The 16,669-nt window shown below is 36.8% G+C and overlaps 1 protein-coding gene across 46 annotated transcripts in view; it reads left to right on the forward strand.

Annotated features, from left to right (window-relative positions):
* Map4k4 (mitogen-activated protein kinase kinase kinase kinase 4) overlaps nt 1-16,153 on the forward strand; it is a 184,446-nt gene extending 168,293 nt beyond the window's left edge. For 25 of the 46 annotated variants that reach the window (XM_076833225.2, XM_076833233.2, XM_076833256.1 and 22 more), the window contains 7 exons: nt 2,845-2,988; nt 7,273-7,407; nt 12,077-12,177; nt 13,784-13,933; nt 14,476-14,635; nt 15,460-15,599; nt 15,825-16,153. In XM_076833225.2, coding sequence (XP_076689340.1) covers nt 2,845-2,988; nt 7,273-7,407; nt 12,077-12,177; nt 13,784-13,933; nt 14,476-14,635; nt 15,460-15,599; nt 15,825-15,908 — 914 coding nt within the window. In that variant the 3' untranslated portion in view covers nt 15,909-16,153. Of the gene's footprint in view, nt 1-2,844; nt 2,989-7,272; nt 7,408-12,076; nt 12,178-13,783; nt 13,958-14,475; nt 14,636-15,459; nt 15,600-15,824 lie in introns of all 46 variants that reach the window. The other 21 variants (XM_076833221.2, XM_076833232.2, XM_076833223.2 and 18 more) reach the window with 1 other exon arrangement.
* Nucleotides 16,154-16,669: the final 516 nt, after the last annotated feature.

Here is a 16,669-nt window from a genome sequence, read left to right on the forward strand (position 1 = left end):
AAGGATTGCTTTGAATATTCTGGGTCTCTTATTTTTCCAAAAGAATTTCATGATTGTTTTTTCTATTTCTATAAGGAATGATGATGGGATTTTAATTGGAATCACATTGAACCTGTATAGCGCTTTGGGTAGTATGGCCATTTTGACAATATTAATTTTGCCTATCCAAGAGCATGGGAGATCTTTCCATTTTTGAAGGTCTGCTTCAATTTCTTTCTTTAGTGTTCTGTAGTTTTCGTTGTAGAAGTCTTTCACCTCTTTGTTAAATTGATTCCCAAGGTTTTTTGTTGTTGTTTTGGTTTTTTGAGGCTATTGTGAATGGGGTAGTTTTCCTACTTTCTCTAGAGGATTTATCACTGATGTATAGAAATGCATTTAATTTATGGGTATTGATTTTTATATCCTGCTACTTTGCTGAATTCATTAATTAATTATAAAAGTTTTCTGGTAGGGTTTTTTGGATCCTCTATATTGTCAGCAAATAATGATAGTTTTGAGTTCTTCTTTTCCTATCTGTATTAATTTCTGTCATCTAATTGCTCTGGCTAGAGATTTAAGGACTATGTTGAATAGAAGTGGTGAAAGAGGGCATCTCTCTTGTTCCAGTTTTTAGAGGTAATGCTTCCAATTTTCTGCCATTTAGATTGATGTTGCCGCATTTGATTGATTAGTCACATGTGACCATTGTCTGGTGGACAATGCAGACTAAAAGCATTTATATCACTGTAGAAAGGTTTTTTTGGACAGTCTAGCTTGGTACTTTCTGTAAGAAGATTATGGATGATAGAAGGAACCGGGTGATCTTTTGTGGGGGTCATTCACTTTTAAGTTTCACTCTAAATCCCAGCCTTCTGCTTTCCCCCAAATTTCTGAGGTTTTCTTGAAGTTTTTTGAAGCTATTTGATATTCTGCCAGGCTCCAAAAACTGTATTTTAAAAGATCACACTGGGTAGGAAGCACTTATGGAAGGGTGGAGTTGTGTGCATGATGCTCTTACAGTTGTACAGTATTTCCATAGGGCAAGAAATAGAAATAGATTTTCAGTTGTGTACTTACATCAGGTCGAACTGTTATCAGGAACTATAAATATTTCTGGCACTCATAAGGATTTCTTTTTTTTTTTTTTTTTTTTTTTTGAGGACTCCAGGTGTGGTGTGTGATAGTTCAACCTGTGGTGCTTTGGCTTGTTCCTGTTGTCCCTGGGTGCTTGGCAGTGTCAGTCACTGCCACTCTCACTTGAGTTTAGGTTAACAGTGATGGTAATTATGAATGTAAATTCTAGGCTCCCGTCTTTCCAGTTTCCTCAAAGGATTCTTGGGTAGATTACTATTCGTCAGATGTTGGCATAATACCTACCTGAGCAGGAACAGAGCTGTGAGGAAGCTCTGGGAGGCTGTTCTCTCATTGCTGTCACAATTATTCATTTCATATTCGCTGAAAATAGGGTGTGTGTGAACTCGCCATGATATTCTTCCCTGCTGTTCCATCTCCCTGATAGTGTTGACTGAGCAAATACTTCACAAAAGCACAAATACATTATTCCTTATCTCAGTGAGTTTATTACCCAACAGAGACGATCACTGCAAGCATATATGTTCCTAGTTCCCTCAGAGTATAAGAAAATTGGTGCTATATGTTACAGAGGTGGTTTAGACAATGAAAGTTCTATAGCAAGGAAGCAGGAACATTTTTGAAAATAAGAGAATGATAAAGAGGGAGAAATGGTGGTTCAAGGACAAGAAGTCTTGAATGCCAGCCTAAGGCTTTTGAAAGTTCTTCTCCATAGAGTGTGTGGGTTTTAAAGGTACAGTCTGACTCAGTGGGTGATTCTAGGAAGATGAGAACTGATTTAATGTGCAGTCAAGAGAAAGTCTTAATAGTCGGAATTAAGATCTCTGTCCATCTATTCCAAGGTTGCCAAAGCCTGAACTAGAGTGAGAACAAAGGATAGGGAAAGGAAAGGAGAGCAGAGGAGGCCTTACCAGGATTTGGTGGCTAATTTGGCTAGTTTTGCAAAATGGGGAAGCTGGTTTCAATTGAAATCTGTGTCAGGTGGAAAAGCAGGCAGATAGAACAAGGAGGTACAGTGTGGAATAGGAGTTATTGGTTTAGAAAAACTGCTCACGCACAGGTGGGTATGTATGTTATCATCCAGATAACAACAGCAGGGTCTCTGTTTTAACAAGCAGAGCAAGTTTGTCAAATGGAAGGGGATGTCCCACTGCAGCACAGGAGTAGGAAGTACATGGTCAGAAAGTTAGAATGGGTCCTAGGGAAAGTTCCCAATATTTTGATATTCTTAAGAGAAGGAGAAACAAGGGAACTGGGTACAGTTGTATCTTGATGCCTGTGGAGAAGGATCTTAAAAGCTTAAACTAAGTATAGACGCAGACTCATAAGCTGATAAGGAGTTGAGGGAACCTGTATCTATATAAAACTCATCCCAGAAGGTTGCCAGTGAAGATAAAGAAAGCATGAAGACACCATGCTGTCAGGTGAAGGATTGTTTAAGTATCTCATGTGACCAGTTAGATATAGATCTGTAAAGCCACAGAGATAGTGAGCTCTAACATTCGCGAGGAATTAAAGAACCTGGAAGTGGATGAGCTATGAAAGAAATTGAGTGGGTGAGGCTCCCCTGTTCTTCCCTTTCTCATATCCAAGTATGTCCCTATTACTCCTATACAGTGATGGAAGTTTGGTTGCTATTATAAGCATTTCTTTTCCTTGATGAATTAAGTAAGCTGTCTTGTTTTCCAAGCAGGTAATATTACCATTTCCTTACAATCCGGCTCTTTGCTAAGCACAGCATAAAATTTAGGCTTTTCTGTGTCCATGAAACAGGAGTGAATTTGCTTGTGGGCACAGAGAGTGGCCTGATGCTGCTGGACAGAAGTGGCCAAGGGAAGGTATATCCTCTGATCAATCGAAGACGGTTTCAGCAAATGGATGTACTCGAGGGCTTAAATGTCTTGGTGACAATTTCTGGTAAGTCTGTTTAGTAAAGCAGAATCTAAGACACTGTTTACATTTTAACGTCACATGCTAAATCTTAGCACATTTCCTGATGTACTGATTAAAAGGGATATAACTATATTGCAGATTTATAGTAATATGAGAGGAAGATGTACACTATTTTCCCCTATTAACATTTTATTAGTGTGGTACATTTGTACACTTTATTATGTGATAATAATTCATTAGTATTAACTAAATATATAGTTTATATTAGGAAAAACATTTTGTGTGGTTTATTTTTTAGTGGTTTTGACAAACATATGATGACATGTGTATTAGTCAACTTTGCATTGCTGTGACCAAAATACCTGACAAGAACAACTTGGAAGGCAGGAAATTTTTGTTTCAGGCATGCATTTCAGAGCTTTTTAGTCCATGGTCAACCTACTCCGTTGTTCCAAGGTGAGGCAGAACATTGTAGTAGAAGGGAGTGGCAGAGGAAAGCTACTCAGCTCATGGCTGTGGCGGACCAGAGGGAAAGACAGATAAGATACATTCTAAGGCTATACCCCCAGTAATCTACTTTAGTCACACTCTACCTGCTGCTATTACCACTCAGTAGTCCATTCACGTTATGAATCCATGTAATGAATTAATCTACTCATCAGATTACAGGTGTCATAATCTAATCATTTCATCTCTGAATATTCTTAAATTACCTAACACACAAATTTTGGGGGTAAAATATCCCAACCAAAACAACCCATATCTGGTATTATTGTACCTTTTAGACTAGTTTAAGTTCCCTAAAACCCCTCATTCATCCTTCCCCTTGAGGCCTTGGCCATAAGTGATCTACTGTTATCATGGCTTTTCCTTTTTAAGGATGACATATAATTATAATCATGTAGTATGTAGGTGTGTATAGCTTGATAACTTCACTTATTAAAAGACATTTTGGTTGCTTCCAGGCTTTGGCAATTATGTATAAAATTGCCGTATAAATATTTGTGTGCAACTCTTTGCATGGACATAAGCTTTCACCTTGTGTGTTTTGTAAACACAAGTACAACTAACTAGGACACATGGAAAGACTATATTTAGCTTTGTAAGAAACTACCAGACTGCCTTCCAAAGCAGCTGTATCATTTTTGCATCCCACAGGCAATGAATGAGAGTTTCTCTTGCTCCACATTCCCTTCAGAATTCAGCATTGTCAGTATTTTAGATTTTAGAGGTACCGAGAGGATAGCACTACAAGTGTTATCTTGCTTTAATTTGTGGTTTCCTAGTGTTGAAGTGTTGAACTTCTTTAGACCATTTGGTAACTGGGATGCTTGTTTTCCTATTGTTGAGTTTTAAGAATTCTTAGAATAATTTGGATAGAAGTTTTTTTTTTCCATATTTTTTTATTGATGCATTATAGTGTACATAATGGTGAGATTTGTCATGTTATACATGCACACAGTGTAACCATATAATTTGGCCAATATCATTCCTCAGTGGAAAGAAATCTTTATCAAATAAGTGTTTTTGAAATATTTTCTTCCTGCCTATAGCTTATCTGCACATTCTCTTGAGCATTGTCCTTTGCAGATGTTTTAAATTTTAATGAAGCCCAACTTATAATTTTTTTCTTTGATGTATTGTGCTTTTGGTGTTTTATCTAAAATTATCGTCGAATCCAAGGTTTTTAAAAAAAGACTTTGCTTTCTCCATTGAATTCTCTTTGTTCCTTCATTAAAGATTTGTTCACAGTGATTGTGCAGGTCTGTTTGGGGATATCCATTTTGTTCCGCGTGATCTCTTTGTTGTCAGCCTCATTGTCTTGATTCCTGTAGATATGCAGTATAAGTCAGGAATTGTCTACTCTTAACTTAAAAAAAAAAAACAAAACATTATGTTGACTGCATTGTCTCTCCATTTAAATTTTAGAGTCAGTTTAACAGAATAACTTGCTGTGATTTTTATTAGAATTGCATTAAACCGAACTGACAGCTTGATAATATTGGGTCTTCCTGTCCATGAACATGGAATCTCTCTCCATTTATTTGATTCCTTGAAACTTTTTATCAGAATTTTCTTGTTTTCCTCAAATAGATCTCAAAAGGTCTATTTTATTAGATTTATACCTGTTTAATTTTGGTACTAATGTAAATGATGTTTTTAATTTCAAATTATACTTACTTGTTGCTAGTATGCAGGGAAATAATTGACTTTTGTGTAATAAGCTTGTATCCTGCAACTTCACTATAATTGTTTGATAGTTTGAGGAATTTTTTGTTTGTGGGTTGTTTGTTTTGTTTTGATTTTTGCTGATTCTTTGGTATTTTTTACTTAGTAAAAAAACAAACATAGTAATTTTATTTCTTCCTTCTCAATTCTTATTTATTTCCCTTGTTTTTGAACTTTTGGCTTTAGGTTGGATACCCAATATTATGTCTAGTAAGAGATGTGAGAGGAGTCCTCCTTCCCATATTTCTAAATATCAGAGGGGAATCATCTAGTTTCTAACCATTAAGACTGATGTGCTTTATCAAACTGAGGCAGTTCCCTTCTGTTTTCCCTAGAGTTTTTTCCAATGAGTATGTTTTGATTTTGTTTGATATGATAGCTCCTGTTTTTTCCTCTAGTCTGTTGGCAGTGTGTAGCTGCCCTTGCTTATCATCAATTTTTCTTGCTTGTAGCCATAGTTGGTTCCCCTTTGTCCCTATGTGTGACTGTGCCACAGTTTATTTACTCATTTTGCCATTGATAGAAAGATTTATGTTGTTTCCTCTCTGGAGGCTCTTGTGCACACATTTGTTGATGTATTGGGATATTTAAAAAACTCATTATTTTGAGAAGAGAAGGCATTGTACTTTAGGTAGGGCATGCATATATTTTAGATTAATAGATAATGCCCAACTCTTCAGAATTACTCAGCAATAGTTTATGAAGTTTCTAGTTGCTCTACACCTTGCCTGATCTTTTAATTCTAGACATTCTGATACATGTTTTAAAATTTTATTTCATGGTTTTAATGTACTTTCAGCTATTAACCGCAAGCACCTTTGTGAAGTATATGAGCCTATTCTAGTTCTTGCCTGGTTTTCCTATATGGTTATCTCTATTTGATCTATAGGAGTTTATTACATAATCTAGATATCAGCTATTCAAGTGGTTTGAATCTTCCCCCAGTTACATGGGGGATTGATTTAATCCCTGTGCTTATCTGTCAAATTGAAAAAACAACTACTTTAGAGAGTTTTGAGGGACAGATGGTGTAATACATGTGAAAGCATATTATAAGCTTTATTGGTTGTGTTATTGTACAGGTGTGAGGAGAAGCAAGCAAGCAGTTACTTCAGCAGGTCATACCAGCTGAGTGTCCCCTAATTCAGTTCATTTCTGAAAGTGTCTACTGGAGGTGGCATCACATCGCACACAGATTGAAGGCTCATTTGTACAAGACCCTCTATCCTATATCTCCTTTAGACACCAGTTACACATCCAGGACCCAAGAACTTGTTATAAATTGGGCTTCCAACAACCCGCTCCTTGGGTTTGATTGATTTTTCTGGCAAACAGAACTCAGAGAAAGATGTTTGCTGTATATTACAAAGGATACAGATGCAGAAATGCATAGTGTGAGGTAAAAAAGAAAGGTCACAAGACTTCCGGGCACTTTTTTATGAAACATGTGGCTCCTTTTTGGTATTTGTTTAAGCATATCATTTCTCAGGAATCTCCAGTGTGTTCAGCTATCTAGAAGTTCATCTGAGCTCTGTGCTTTTAAAGAACCTTTATTACATAGGCATGATTGACTAAATCATTGGACAGTGAAGATGAACTTAACCTTCACCCACTCTTCCCTCCCTGGATGGTGGGGGTAGGGCTAAAAGTCCCAACTTCTAATTCTGTAGTGGTCTTCCTGATGGCCATCCCTATTCTGAAGCTACCCAGGGGCTGCCAGCCTCTAGCCAGTTATCAACACCCAAATAGACACATTATCACTTTGAAGATTCTAAGGAATTTGCCAGGAAACAGAGACAGTATGTATTTCACAATGTCACAGTATTCCTACTGGTTTAATGGTAACTATCCATCTATATAAGTGTGAGTTCATTATTTTTAAACCTTTCCTTTTAGCCATGCCTATACCCATTGATAATTATGTAGGAGGTTCAAAAGCCCACCTGAAGAGCTTTTAAATTGAATCTCTGGTAACACTTAGATGCAAAATAATCTCTTGGAAATGATATTTGGTATTCATAGAAGTTTCTTTCATTTGCTATTGTTATTGATGATACCTTTTTATATTTATTTTGCTAGGCAAAAAAGATAAATTACGTGTCTACTATTTGTCCTGGTTAAGAAATAAAATACTTCACAATGATCCCGAAGTTGAAAAGAAGCAAGGGTGGACAACCGTAGGTGATCTGGAAGGATGTGTACATTATAAAGTTGGTAAGTTCCAGTGGGGGCCTAAGTGTTTTGCTTTTCCAGAGATTGAATTAGGGTTAAGTTTATAATTAGGGTTTAAGTTTATATTCATGTATTCTTTGAAACTTGCTTCTGAAACGTGTGGCTCCTTTCTGATATTCTGTTTTGAAGGCTTCTTCTAATCTTGAATTCTTATTTAGACATCGAATTACTGCCACGTGTACCTATGAGCTTAACAGTTTGTTCCCTCCGCTTGCTCTGTCTTTAGTCTCCCCCCACAACCAAGATGTGATTCAAAGTAATTTCTTTAAGGAAGCCTTGCCAAATGAAAGCCAGTTGACATGGAGTCCTTCTTATATACCAGCTCATTCTTCATTTAGAGGACTGTGGGTCCTTGACATCAATGATAGAACACTTGGGTGATCCATATAGAGTCGTGGCTTATTGTTTTTAATTAAGTGCACTGCACAACGCTGCAATGCTCGTAACTAGCAAACGCTTCTAGTTGGCCAGTCCATGTTTCATGGGAACTGATAGTTGTCCCCACTCCTGCCCCTTTTGGTATGTAGGCATTGGTTTTTATGAAGTGAAATCTTTTTTGTTTGTTTGTTTTTTCTCCTATGTGTTTTTATTAGTGTATTATCGTTGTACATATTGATGGGATTTGTTGTTACGTATTTGTGCACGCACACATAATAACAATATAATTTGGCCAATATCACTCCCCAGCACTTTCCCCCTCCCTCCCCTGTTCCTTTCCTCTACTCTAATGTTCTCAATTTGATTTGGAATTTCATTTTCACCGTTTAAAAAAAAAAGATGATGATGATACAAGGAAGAACCATTAAATGATTATGTGAGTGAAAAATACATCCAAGAGAAGGAGTTGGTGTTAAAAGGAAAAGAATAGAATAAAGGATCTAGTATATATAAAAAAAATATTCCATGATAAAGACCAGTCATACATCATATGCAAATGTTTTATTGGCTCTGTAGAGAAAGATGCCTAGATAGGCCTGATTAGACAAGGTATCAAGAGAGTCTGCCTGTCCTATTGAGTATTTATTTATTTTTCTTTATTTTTTTTTATAATTTTTAATTTGTTTTAATTAGTTACACATGACAGTACAATAATCTTGACATACCATACGTTGAATCAGATGGGTTATAATTTCTCATTTTTCTGAGTGTACAGGTTGCTGAATTACATTGGTCTTGCAGTCACGTATATATACACACAGCAATAATAATAATCTATTTTATTCTGCTGTCCTTCCTTTCCCCCCTCCCCCTCCCCTCCCTAATCTAATATGACACAATGAAGTGAAATCTTACAGGAACAAAACCAAAGTCAATTTTTTATTACATATGAAAAGGGGAAATAATGGACCTTAGCGAAGGCAAAGTTTTATGAGAATAATAATATATTCTAATGGATTTGAAACAGGAGGTTGGTCTAGGACTGATTAACTTTAGGAATTCATTGAACATTGATCTCTGCTTGCATGTTTTTTTGTTTTCTGTGCTTATGCAGGTGCATACTATACTGAGTCCCTTTGTTCCCATGATATAATATGGGGACATAATATAATATATATAATATAATATAACTTAATATAATATAATAATATCAGGCATATTATGATACTTGACACTGCAGAGTTTCTGCAGTCTATCTAAAACACCCAGCTCATTGGTTAATAATGATTACAGAGATACGGAGATAGTATTATTTCTTTGGTGTAGATTTGAGGACGAGGGTTCTCTGTATTGTGTTTTTATGATGTACTTTTATTTGTTGAGGTATAACTAAAGGCTAAATTTAATGAACTTCTCATAACAGCTCAATTAAACATGAATAGATTATCCTACAGGGGAGCTAGAGGCAATAGTATTATATTATACTGGGATTTTCATCAGAACAAAACAATAGTCTTAAAGCCTGCTGTTCTTACAGAATGAATCACAGATATTTTCTGGAGATAAGTATAACTAACACCATTCATTCATTAACTTGAATATAGTTGCCACCAAGAACAGGGGGCTGTTTTAGAATAACAAACTGCATGGTACTGGCCTAAAAACATATAGCCGAATAGTACAGAATAGAAGACACAGAGACAAGCCCACGCATCTTTGTTGATCCTCAACGAAGGTGCCAAAAACATACACTGGAGAAAAGAACCTCTTTAAGACAAATTGTGATGGAATAATTGGTTAACCCTATATGGAAGAATGAAATCAGAACCTTATTTCTCACTCTGCACAAAAATCCACTCAAAATGGATTAAAGGCCTAGGAGTTAGACCAGAAAATGTAAGGTCAGCACTCCAGTCTTTAGGTACAGATGATGACTTTCTCAATAGGACTGCTGGAACTCGAGAAATAATGCCAAGAGAGTTAATAAATGGAATGACGTCAAATTAAAAGGCTTCTGCACAACAAAGGAAACAACTAGCAATTTGGAGAGAGAACCTATGGAATGGGAGAAAAATCTTTTCTAGCTACTCTTCTGACAGAGGATTAATATATAGAATATATAAAAAAACTCCAAAAACATCACACCAAAAAAACAAATAGCCCAAATAATAAATGGACAAATTAACTAAACAGATACTTCTCAAAAGAAGAAATATAGATGGTCAACAAATAATATGAAAAAAATGTTCAACATCATTAGTAATTAGGGAAAAACAAATAAAAACTACACTAAGGTTTTATCTCTTACCAGTCAAAATGGCAGTCATCAAGAATACAAACAATAATAAATGGTGGAGAGGATGTGGAGACCAAGGAGCATTTACACTGTTGTTAGGACCATAAATTAGAACCACTATGGAAATTGGTATGGTGCTTCCTCAGAAAACTATGCATGAAATCACCATATGATCCAGCTATATGTCACTCCTCAGTATTTATCTTGAAAATTAAAAGTCATTATAGTACAGTGATACATGCATACTTATGTTCATAGCAGCATAATTCACAACAGCCAAACTATGGAACCAGCCCAGGTGTCCATCAGCTGATGAAAGGATAAAGAAAATGTGGTATATAGACATAATGGAGTTTGTGTAGCCATAAATAAAATGAAATTATGTCATATTCAGGGAAATGGATGGGTATAGAGGCCATTATGATAAGCAAAATAAGCCAAACTCAGAAAGTGAAGGGTTGAATGTTTTCTTTCATATGTGGAAGTTAGAGACAAAAAGGAAGCCAGGCTTGGTGGTAATCCCAGCATCTCAGAAGGCTGAGGCAGAAGATCACAGGTTTGAAGACAACCTCGGCAACTTAATGAGACCATGATTCAAAATAAAAGGGCTGAAGACGTGTCTTAGTGATTAAGCACCCTTGGATTTCATTCCTGGTACCCCACACCCACACTCCCACTACCCTCCATAAAAAGAGGAAAAAGGAAAAGAAAGGTGGAAGGAGTAGGGAGCTCATGAAAATCAAAGGGAGATTAGTAGAGGAAAGGAACAAAGTGGGGAGGAGGAAAGGAAAGGGGGAGGGGGGAGGTCTGGGCAGTGATTTTGGATAAATGATATTGTGTGCATGTACCAATATGTAACATCAGATCCCATCACTATAATGCACCAATAAAAAATATGGAAAGAGAAAAAAAGGAACAGTTTATTTCGATTAATTTTAAAGCTTATTTAGATTAATTAAAATTAAGTCAACCTTGAAATTTAATTCCTCTGTTATCCTAGTATGTCCTAATTGCCTAATAGACATTTTTGGCTAGTATCTGTCTGCCATTGGTAGTACAGACAAAGCATTTCCAACATTTCAGAAGATGCTTTTAAACAGGGCTGGTTTGGATAATCTCTTATAATCCTTTTGTCTTAAAGTTAATGACTTAACTCAGGTGATCATACATGGAGTTTAATAAAGAAAAGGTATCAAGTTAACAAGCACCCCTTCATGCACAAAGAATCACATAATAGTTTGATGTAAAGTAGCTTATATAGAAGCCACCAGTGTATCTGCATCAGAGTAGTAAATCGTGTTCCTATGTGAAGGAACCAAAGCAACTATGGAAAGGTTGCAGGTTTTCTTTGGGGTTGAAAAGAGATGCATTTTGCCACTTCTTTTCTGGTGTAGAACTTGGTAGAATTCTAGAAATAATTATCACTATAGATGAGGAAATGACCTGGAGTGGTAAGTTCATCTTGTGCACAGATTCTTCTATTAATAGAATTCACAATTCGGAAGTATTTTGGTTTAACTTCTTGTTCCTCAGTCTGTGAGAGCCTGTGTGGAACTTGGGGAAAGCAGCATGGAAGACTTGACCTCTTTTTATATGATTCTGGAGCGTCTAGACTGATTAACTGTCATTATCCTTATGAAGCAATGCTAAGCCTTAAGGACTTTTAAGATCCTATGCCTGGCATTGTCCTTGATAATACAATATTCGGACTCTATGAAGACGAGAAAACATTCACTAATAGTATCCAAACTATTGGAATTGAATCCAATACAACATTTAAAGAAAGGTGGGAAAACATGGATTATACATTAAAGAATTTGGGAAAGGAAAGTGTATAGCTTTATGTCTATCTGAATTTGCCCCTTTCCTGGTTTGGATTAATCAATGGAATACATATTTATAAAGTTTGTAGAAGTTAGAGTTCTGTGTTGATACTGATAATGTGCCTCTCTTTTTTTTTTTATATTTGTTTTTCAGTAAAATATGAAAGGATCAAATTTCTTGTAATAGCTTTGAAGAGTTCTGTGGAAGTCTATGCGTGGGCCCCTAAGCCATATCACAAATTCATGGCCTTTAAGGTAATATCATCAAGTACATTTAAAAATAGCACCAGCCATCAAAGCTGCAACCAAGAGCCAGGGATCAGTTTTAAAAATCTGAGCAGTTAAAATTAGCACTATAAAGCTGTGTGCTAATAGACAGCCATAAGAGAGGCCATTTCTAATGTAATGTAATAAGCTTAGTCAACTGTTTTCTAAGCCCTCAGTAACTGATGTGTTAGTACAGTAACAGGAAAAGACAAAACACCTCTTCCACCCTCCATTAAAGACATGGATGCGTATAAAAATCAAGCAGTTCTAAAGCATAGCTGTTCACCAGAGTATTAATTAAAATTATTAATATTGTGTATTATGCATTAAGTGGGAAAAAATTAAAAAGATGTATAATATGGTTCTGTTTTACTTAAATTCTAAAAATGCAGATAAACATCCAAACTTTAAAATAAGATGTTTTTGCCATTTTACAAGTACAGTTTCAGGAAGGTAAATGAATGAGCACTATGTTTTAAAATTAGGACTGTTTCCACTTGTGAGTTTACACATACTGTCATGTAACTAACTGATCACAGATATACCTCTGGTGGTTATATTTGTTTGTTTTTGAGGTGTGGATTTGAACCTAGTGCCTCACACATGCTAGACAAGACCTTTATCATTGAGCTATACTATCAGCCCTGGTGGTTAGGTTTCTAAGGTATGAATAAATTTTTAGTGGACTACAGTCTTTATTTAAATAAAGTTTTTTAGAAATAATCTATGGAAGATTAGCAATCATTTTTTATTTGTATTCTTAATAATTCTTTCATAACTTAGTTTATACTAAATATAAATGTATGAATAAGAATACTGTCTTGGACCATTTTAGCACAGGTCAAGCAATTAAGAAATTTTCAACCCAAATAATTATATTAAAATAGTTTTGATATATTTTATTGGAGGGGTAAATTTTAGTTATTTGGAAATTTTATATTTTTGATTGCTTGTTGCGTGATTACCTAGTGAAGCAGGATAAATGAAGCTATTGTGTTGGTTTAATAAATAAATTCTAGTGTTATTGAATAAAGATAACCCATTATGAAATGACATCAATTTCTGTGATCTGGTCTTTATACTAGTTGCTTTTACAAATATTACCTTTTTTATATCTGTTTCATCTTCATCCCAGTCCTGTGAGCTGTTAGTGCTAATGTTAATGAAGAGCTAAAGCTAGGCACTACATATATGCTGTGCAGTAGTACATTATAGCCTTTCGTCACCCTATCAGTCTTAGTCATAAAATTTCAGCAGGAGTCTTTATAGTGCACATATTGGTAAGGGTGACAGCATTGGTCAGATTCTCAGCATATGATTCTCTACAGCTCCTCTCTTCACCACCTGCTATTATGCTGCAGAAAGTCCTGTTTCACATTACACGTTTTTCTTATCAAGACTATAAGATAGAAAATGACAGTGCAGAATTCTTGGACTGGGTAGGAGAGATTGAGGACATAATTTCCCAGATGGAAAACTATGTTGTTGCCTCACTACCTGGACTGAGTACCTTGGTTCCTGCTTCTCTAGTGTCATCTGAGAGGTATAAGTTCTATTTCACCTTACTGTTTCTTTCTTGGTTATTTCTTTGTAGTCATTTGGAGAATTGGTACATAAGCCATTACTAGTGGATCTCACTGTTGAGGAAGGCCAGAGGTTGAAAGTGATCTATGGATCCAGTGCTGGATTCCATGCTGTTGATGTGGATTCAGGATCAGTCTATGACATTTATCTACCAACACATGTAAGAAAGAACCCACACTCTATGGTTGGTTGACTGGCTTCATTTTGTTTTGACTTTTTCCTTTTACTCTGCTTAGTGAACTAACACAGCAGGGTTTCCTCATTTCCCCTTGATGTGGGGGTGAGTATTTAAGTTATATACCATTTTTCTTAGCTCCATGCTCTGAGAAAAGTGGAAATATCCTTTTCTGGCTCTCTGAAGCCCTGCTGAAAACTTCTCAGCCCTTGCTTTGACTAACATGGGGTGAATTTGGGTGATTGCTGGCAGACCAGAACCCTTATGGGATGGGAGAGGTTCTCAAATGGAGCCTACTACTCAAATGAGTTTCAGGGGCCTGAGGAAATGTGTCAGTGGAGTATATGACCTGTAAACAGTAGACTTGGGATACATGTCACATGGATTTTCCAGAATGTTACCTCTTTGCTATATATGTCACCAGGGATATGGTACCAGTGCACTCACTAGGCAGTCTTATTGACCACTTTGACAGTGCTGGAAATAGCTACACACATGCTTCCCTGTGCTCTATTCCTCTTCTCTAGATCCAATGTAGCATCAAACCCCATGCAATTATTATCCTCCCTAACACGGATGGGATGGAGCTTCTGGTGTGCTATGAAGATGAGGGGGTTTATGTGAACACATATGGAAGGATCACCAAGGATGTGGTTCTGCAGTGGGGAGAGATGCCGACATCTGTAGGTACGTAGCACCTGGGATTGGGAGCATTTATGAAAGTGGAGTCTTTTCTAAGACTGCATCTATTTCTCATACTAATTTTGCATTTAGTGGAGTTGTTGGCAATAGAAGTGAAAGAGTGAAAAGTTAGATTGTAAACCATGAAATAGGATAATCATACATCTATTTTAGAACAAACTCCTAAGTAATTTGTATGGTGGTGGGGGTGGGGGGGATAAGGTACTGGGGATTTTACCTAGGCACACTAGGCTAGGCAAGCACTGTGTCTCTGAACTATACTTCAGCCCAGCTCATACATACTATTTAAAAACTGTTACCACAGTCTCTCATTTAATCCTTGAGATTTCCAGAGAAAATCAGCATGTTTTTTTTTTGTTTTGTTTTAACTGCTTTGTGGGAAGTATATATAGAGAGAAAACTTACTCTTGAGTAGCTCTGCCATAACTAGAAGCACTGTTGGCACTCGAGAACAGAGGCTGGTATGGAAGTTTCAGTCGCTCTGTGTTTACACTCCAGGCTGTCCTGGTTTTGTTGCAGTGAAGTCCCTATATCTGTCTACTCAGAGTTTCTGACCCTTACCTTCTCTCATGACTGGAATGATAAAAACATGCACTAAAGCTCTGCATTTGGTGGGCCATTTCTGAAGATAAGCATAAGGGAAACTAGTTCAGCAGAGGTAGACTAGAGGTTACAGAATCCTTCAAAACAAAATCCTCAAATACTAGGGCTTTAGGGGTATGTTTGTGTGTGTGTACATACATGTACATATATATCACATAAGGTTGTTTTCTTACCTTTAACAATTTGTATTTTCCCCTCCCTGAAAGCATATATTCGGTCCAATCAGACAATGGGCTGGGGCGAGAAGGCCATAGAGATCCGATCTGTGGAAACTGGTCACTTGGATGGTGTGTTTATGCACAAAAGGGCTCAGAGACTAAAATTCTTATGTGAACGCAATGACAAGGTAATGTTACCTTATGTTATTGGCTTTCTTTCAGTTTGTATTGTTTTTTAGCAATGGTGTATTTTCCATGGAGTTTGGTGATGGACTACAATTTTGATAGATTCTGAAGTAAATTAAATTAATTAAAGAAATTTTTCACTGTCTTGTTTGGGGTATGTTTGTATGGTTTGGAGTGCTGGAAGGTAATGAAAGGCCTGGTAACTGCACCTTCTCTTTCTTTTGCAGGTGTTCTTTGCCTCTGTTCGGTCTGGTGGCAGCAGTCAGGTTTATTTCATGACATTAGGCAGGACTTCTCTTCTGAGCTGGTAGAAGCAGTGTGATCTGGGAATTGCTGATCTCTAAAGTCTTCAGGATCCTGAGAACTTGGAATTCCTTGCAACTGGAGCTTGGAGCTGCACCGGTGTAGCCAGGACAGTTGTGTGTGCAGGCCTCACGTGTTGGTCCTCTCTCCCTTCCTTCCTACTCCTGTCTTTGACAGTTTATTCCTGTTTTCTTCTTTTCCCCTCTTAAAAATAAATCAAGGCTGCATTGCAGCTGGTGCTGTTCAGATTCTACCATCGGTGCTAGAAGTGTTTGGGGTTGAGCATCAGACTGGAAAGAACCCCTTTCCTGCAGCTCCAGAATTCCTTGTCTCTGAATAACTCTGTCCTATGGGTGTCTGAAGGTGGCGACAATGAACATCAGTTTTGTTGGCAATGGGCACAAGGAGGTGAAAAGTGGTGGTGTAAGGAGCAGTTTGCTGAAGCAGAGAGCAGATTTAATATAGTAACATTAACAATGTATTTAATGACATTTCTTTTTTGTAATGTGACAATATGTGGACAAAGGAGAAGGTGCAGGTCTAAGAAGTTAATATTTATAAAATGTGAAAGACACAGTTACTAGGATAACTTTTTTTGTGGGTGGGGTTTGGGGTGGGGTGGGTTAAGGGGTCCCATTTTGTTTCTTTGAATTTTTGGGGGGGAGGGTGTCCTGGCCAAGAATTCAGTCGTTTTTCTGTGTACCAAGTTTTGCCTAAATCATGTGCAAATGGTTCTAAAAAAAGAAAAAGAGAACGCGTGCATTTTGTA

The sequence above is a fragment of the Callospermophilus lateralis genome, chromosome 14 (genome assembly GCF_048772815.1).
Source record: "Callospermophilus lateralis isolate mCalLat2 chromosome 14, mCalLat2.hap1, whole genome shotgun sequence".
In the NCBI taxonomy this organism is placed as follows: domain Eukaryota; kingdom Metazoa; phylum Chordata; class Mammalia; order Rodentia; family Sciuridae; genus Callospermophilus; species Callospermophilus lateralis.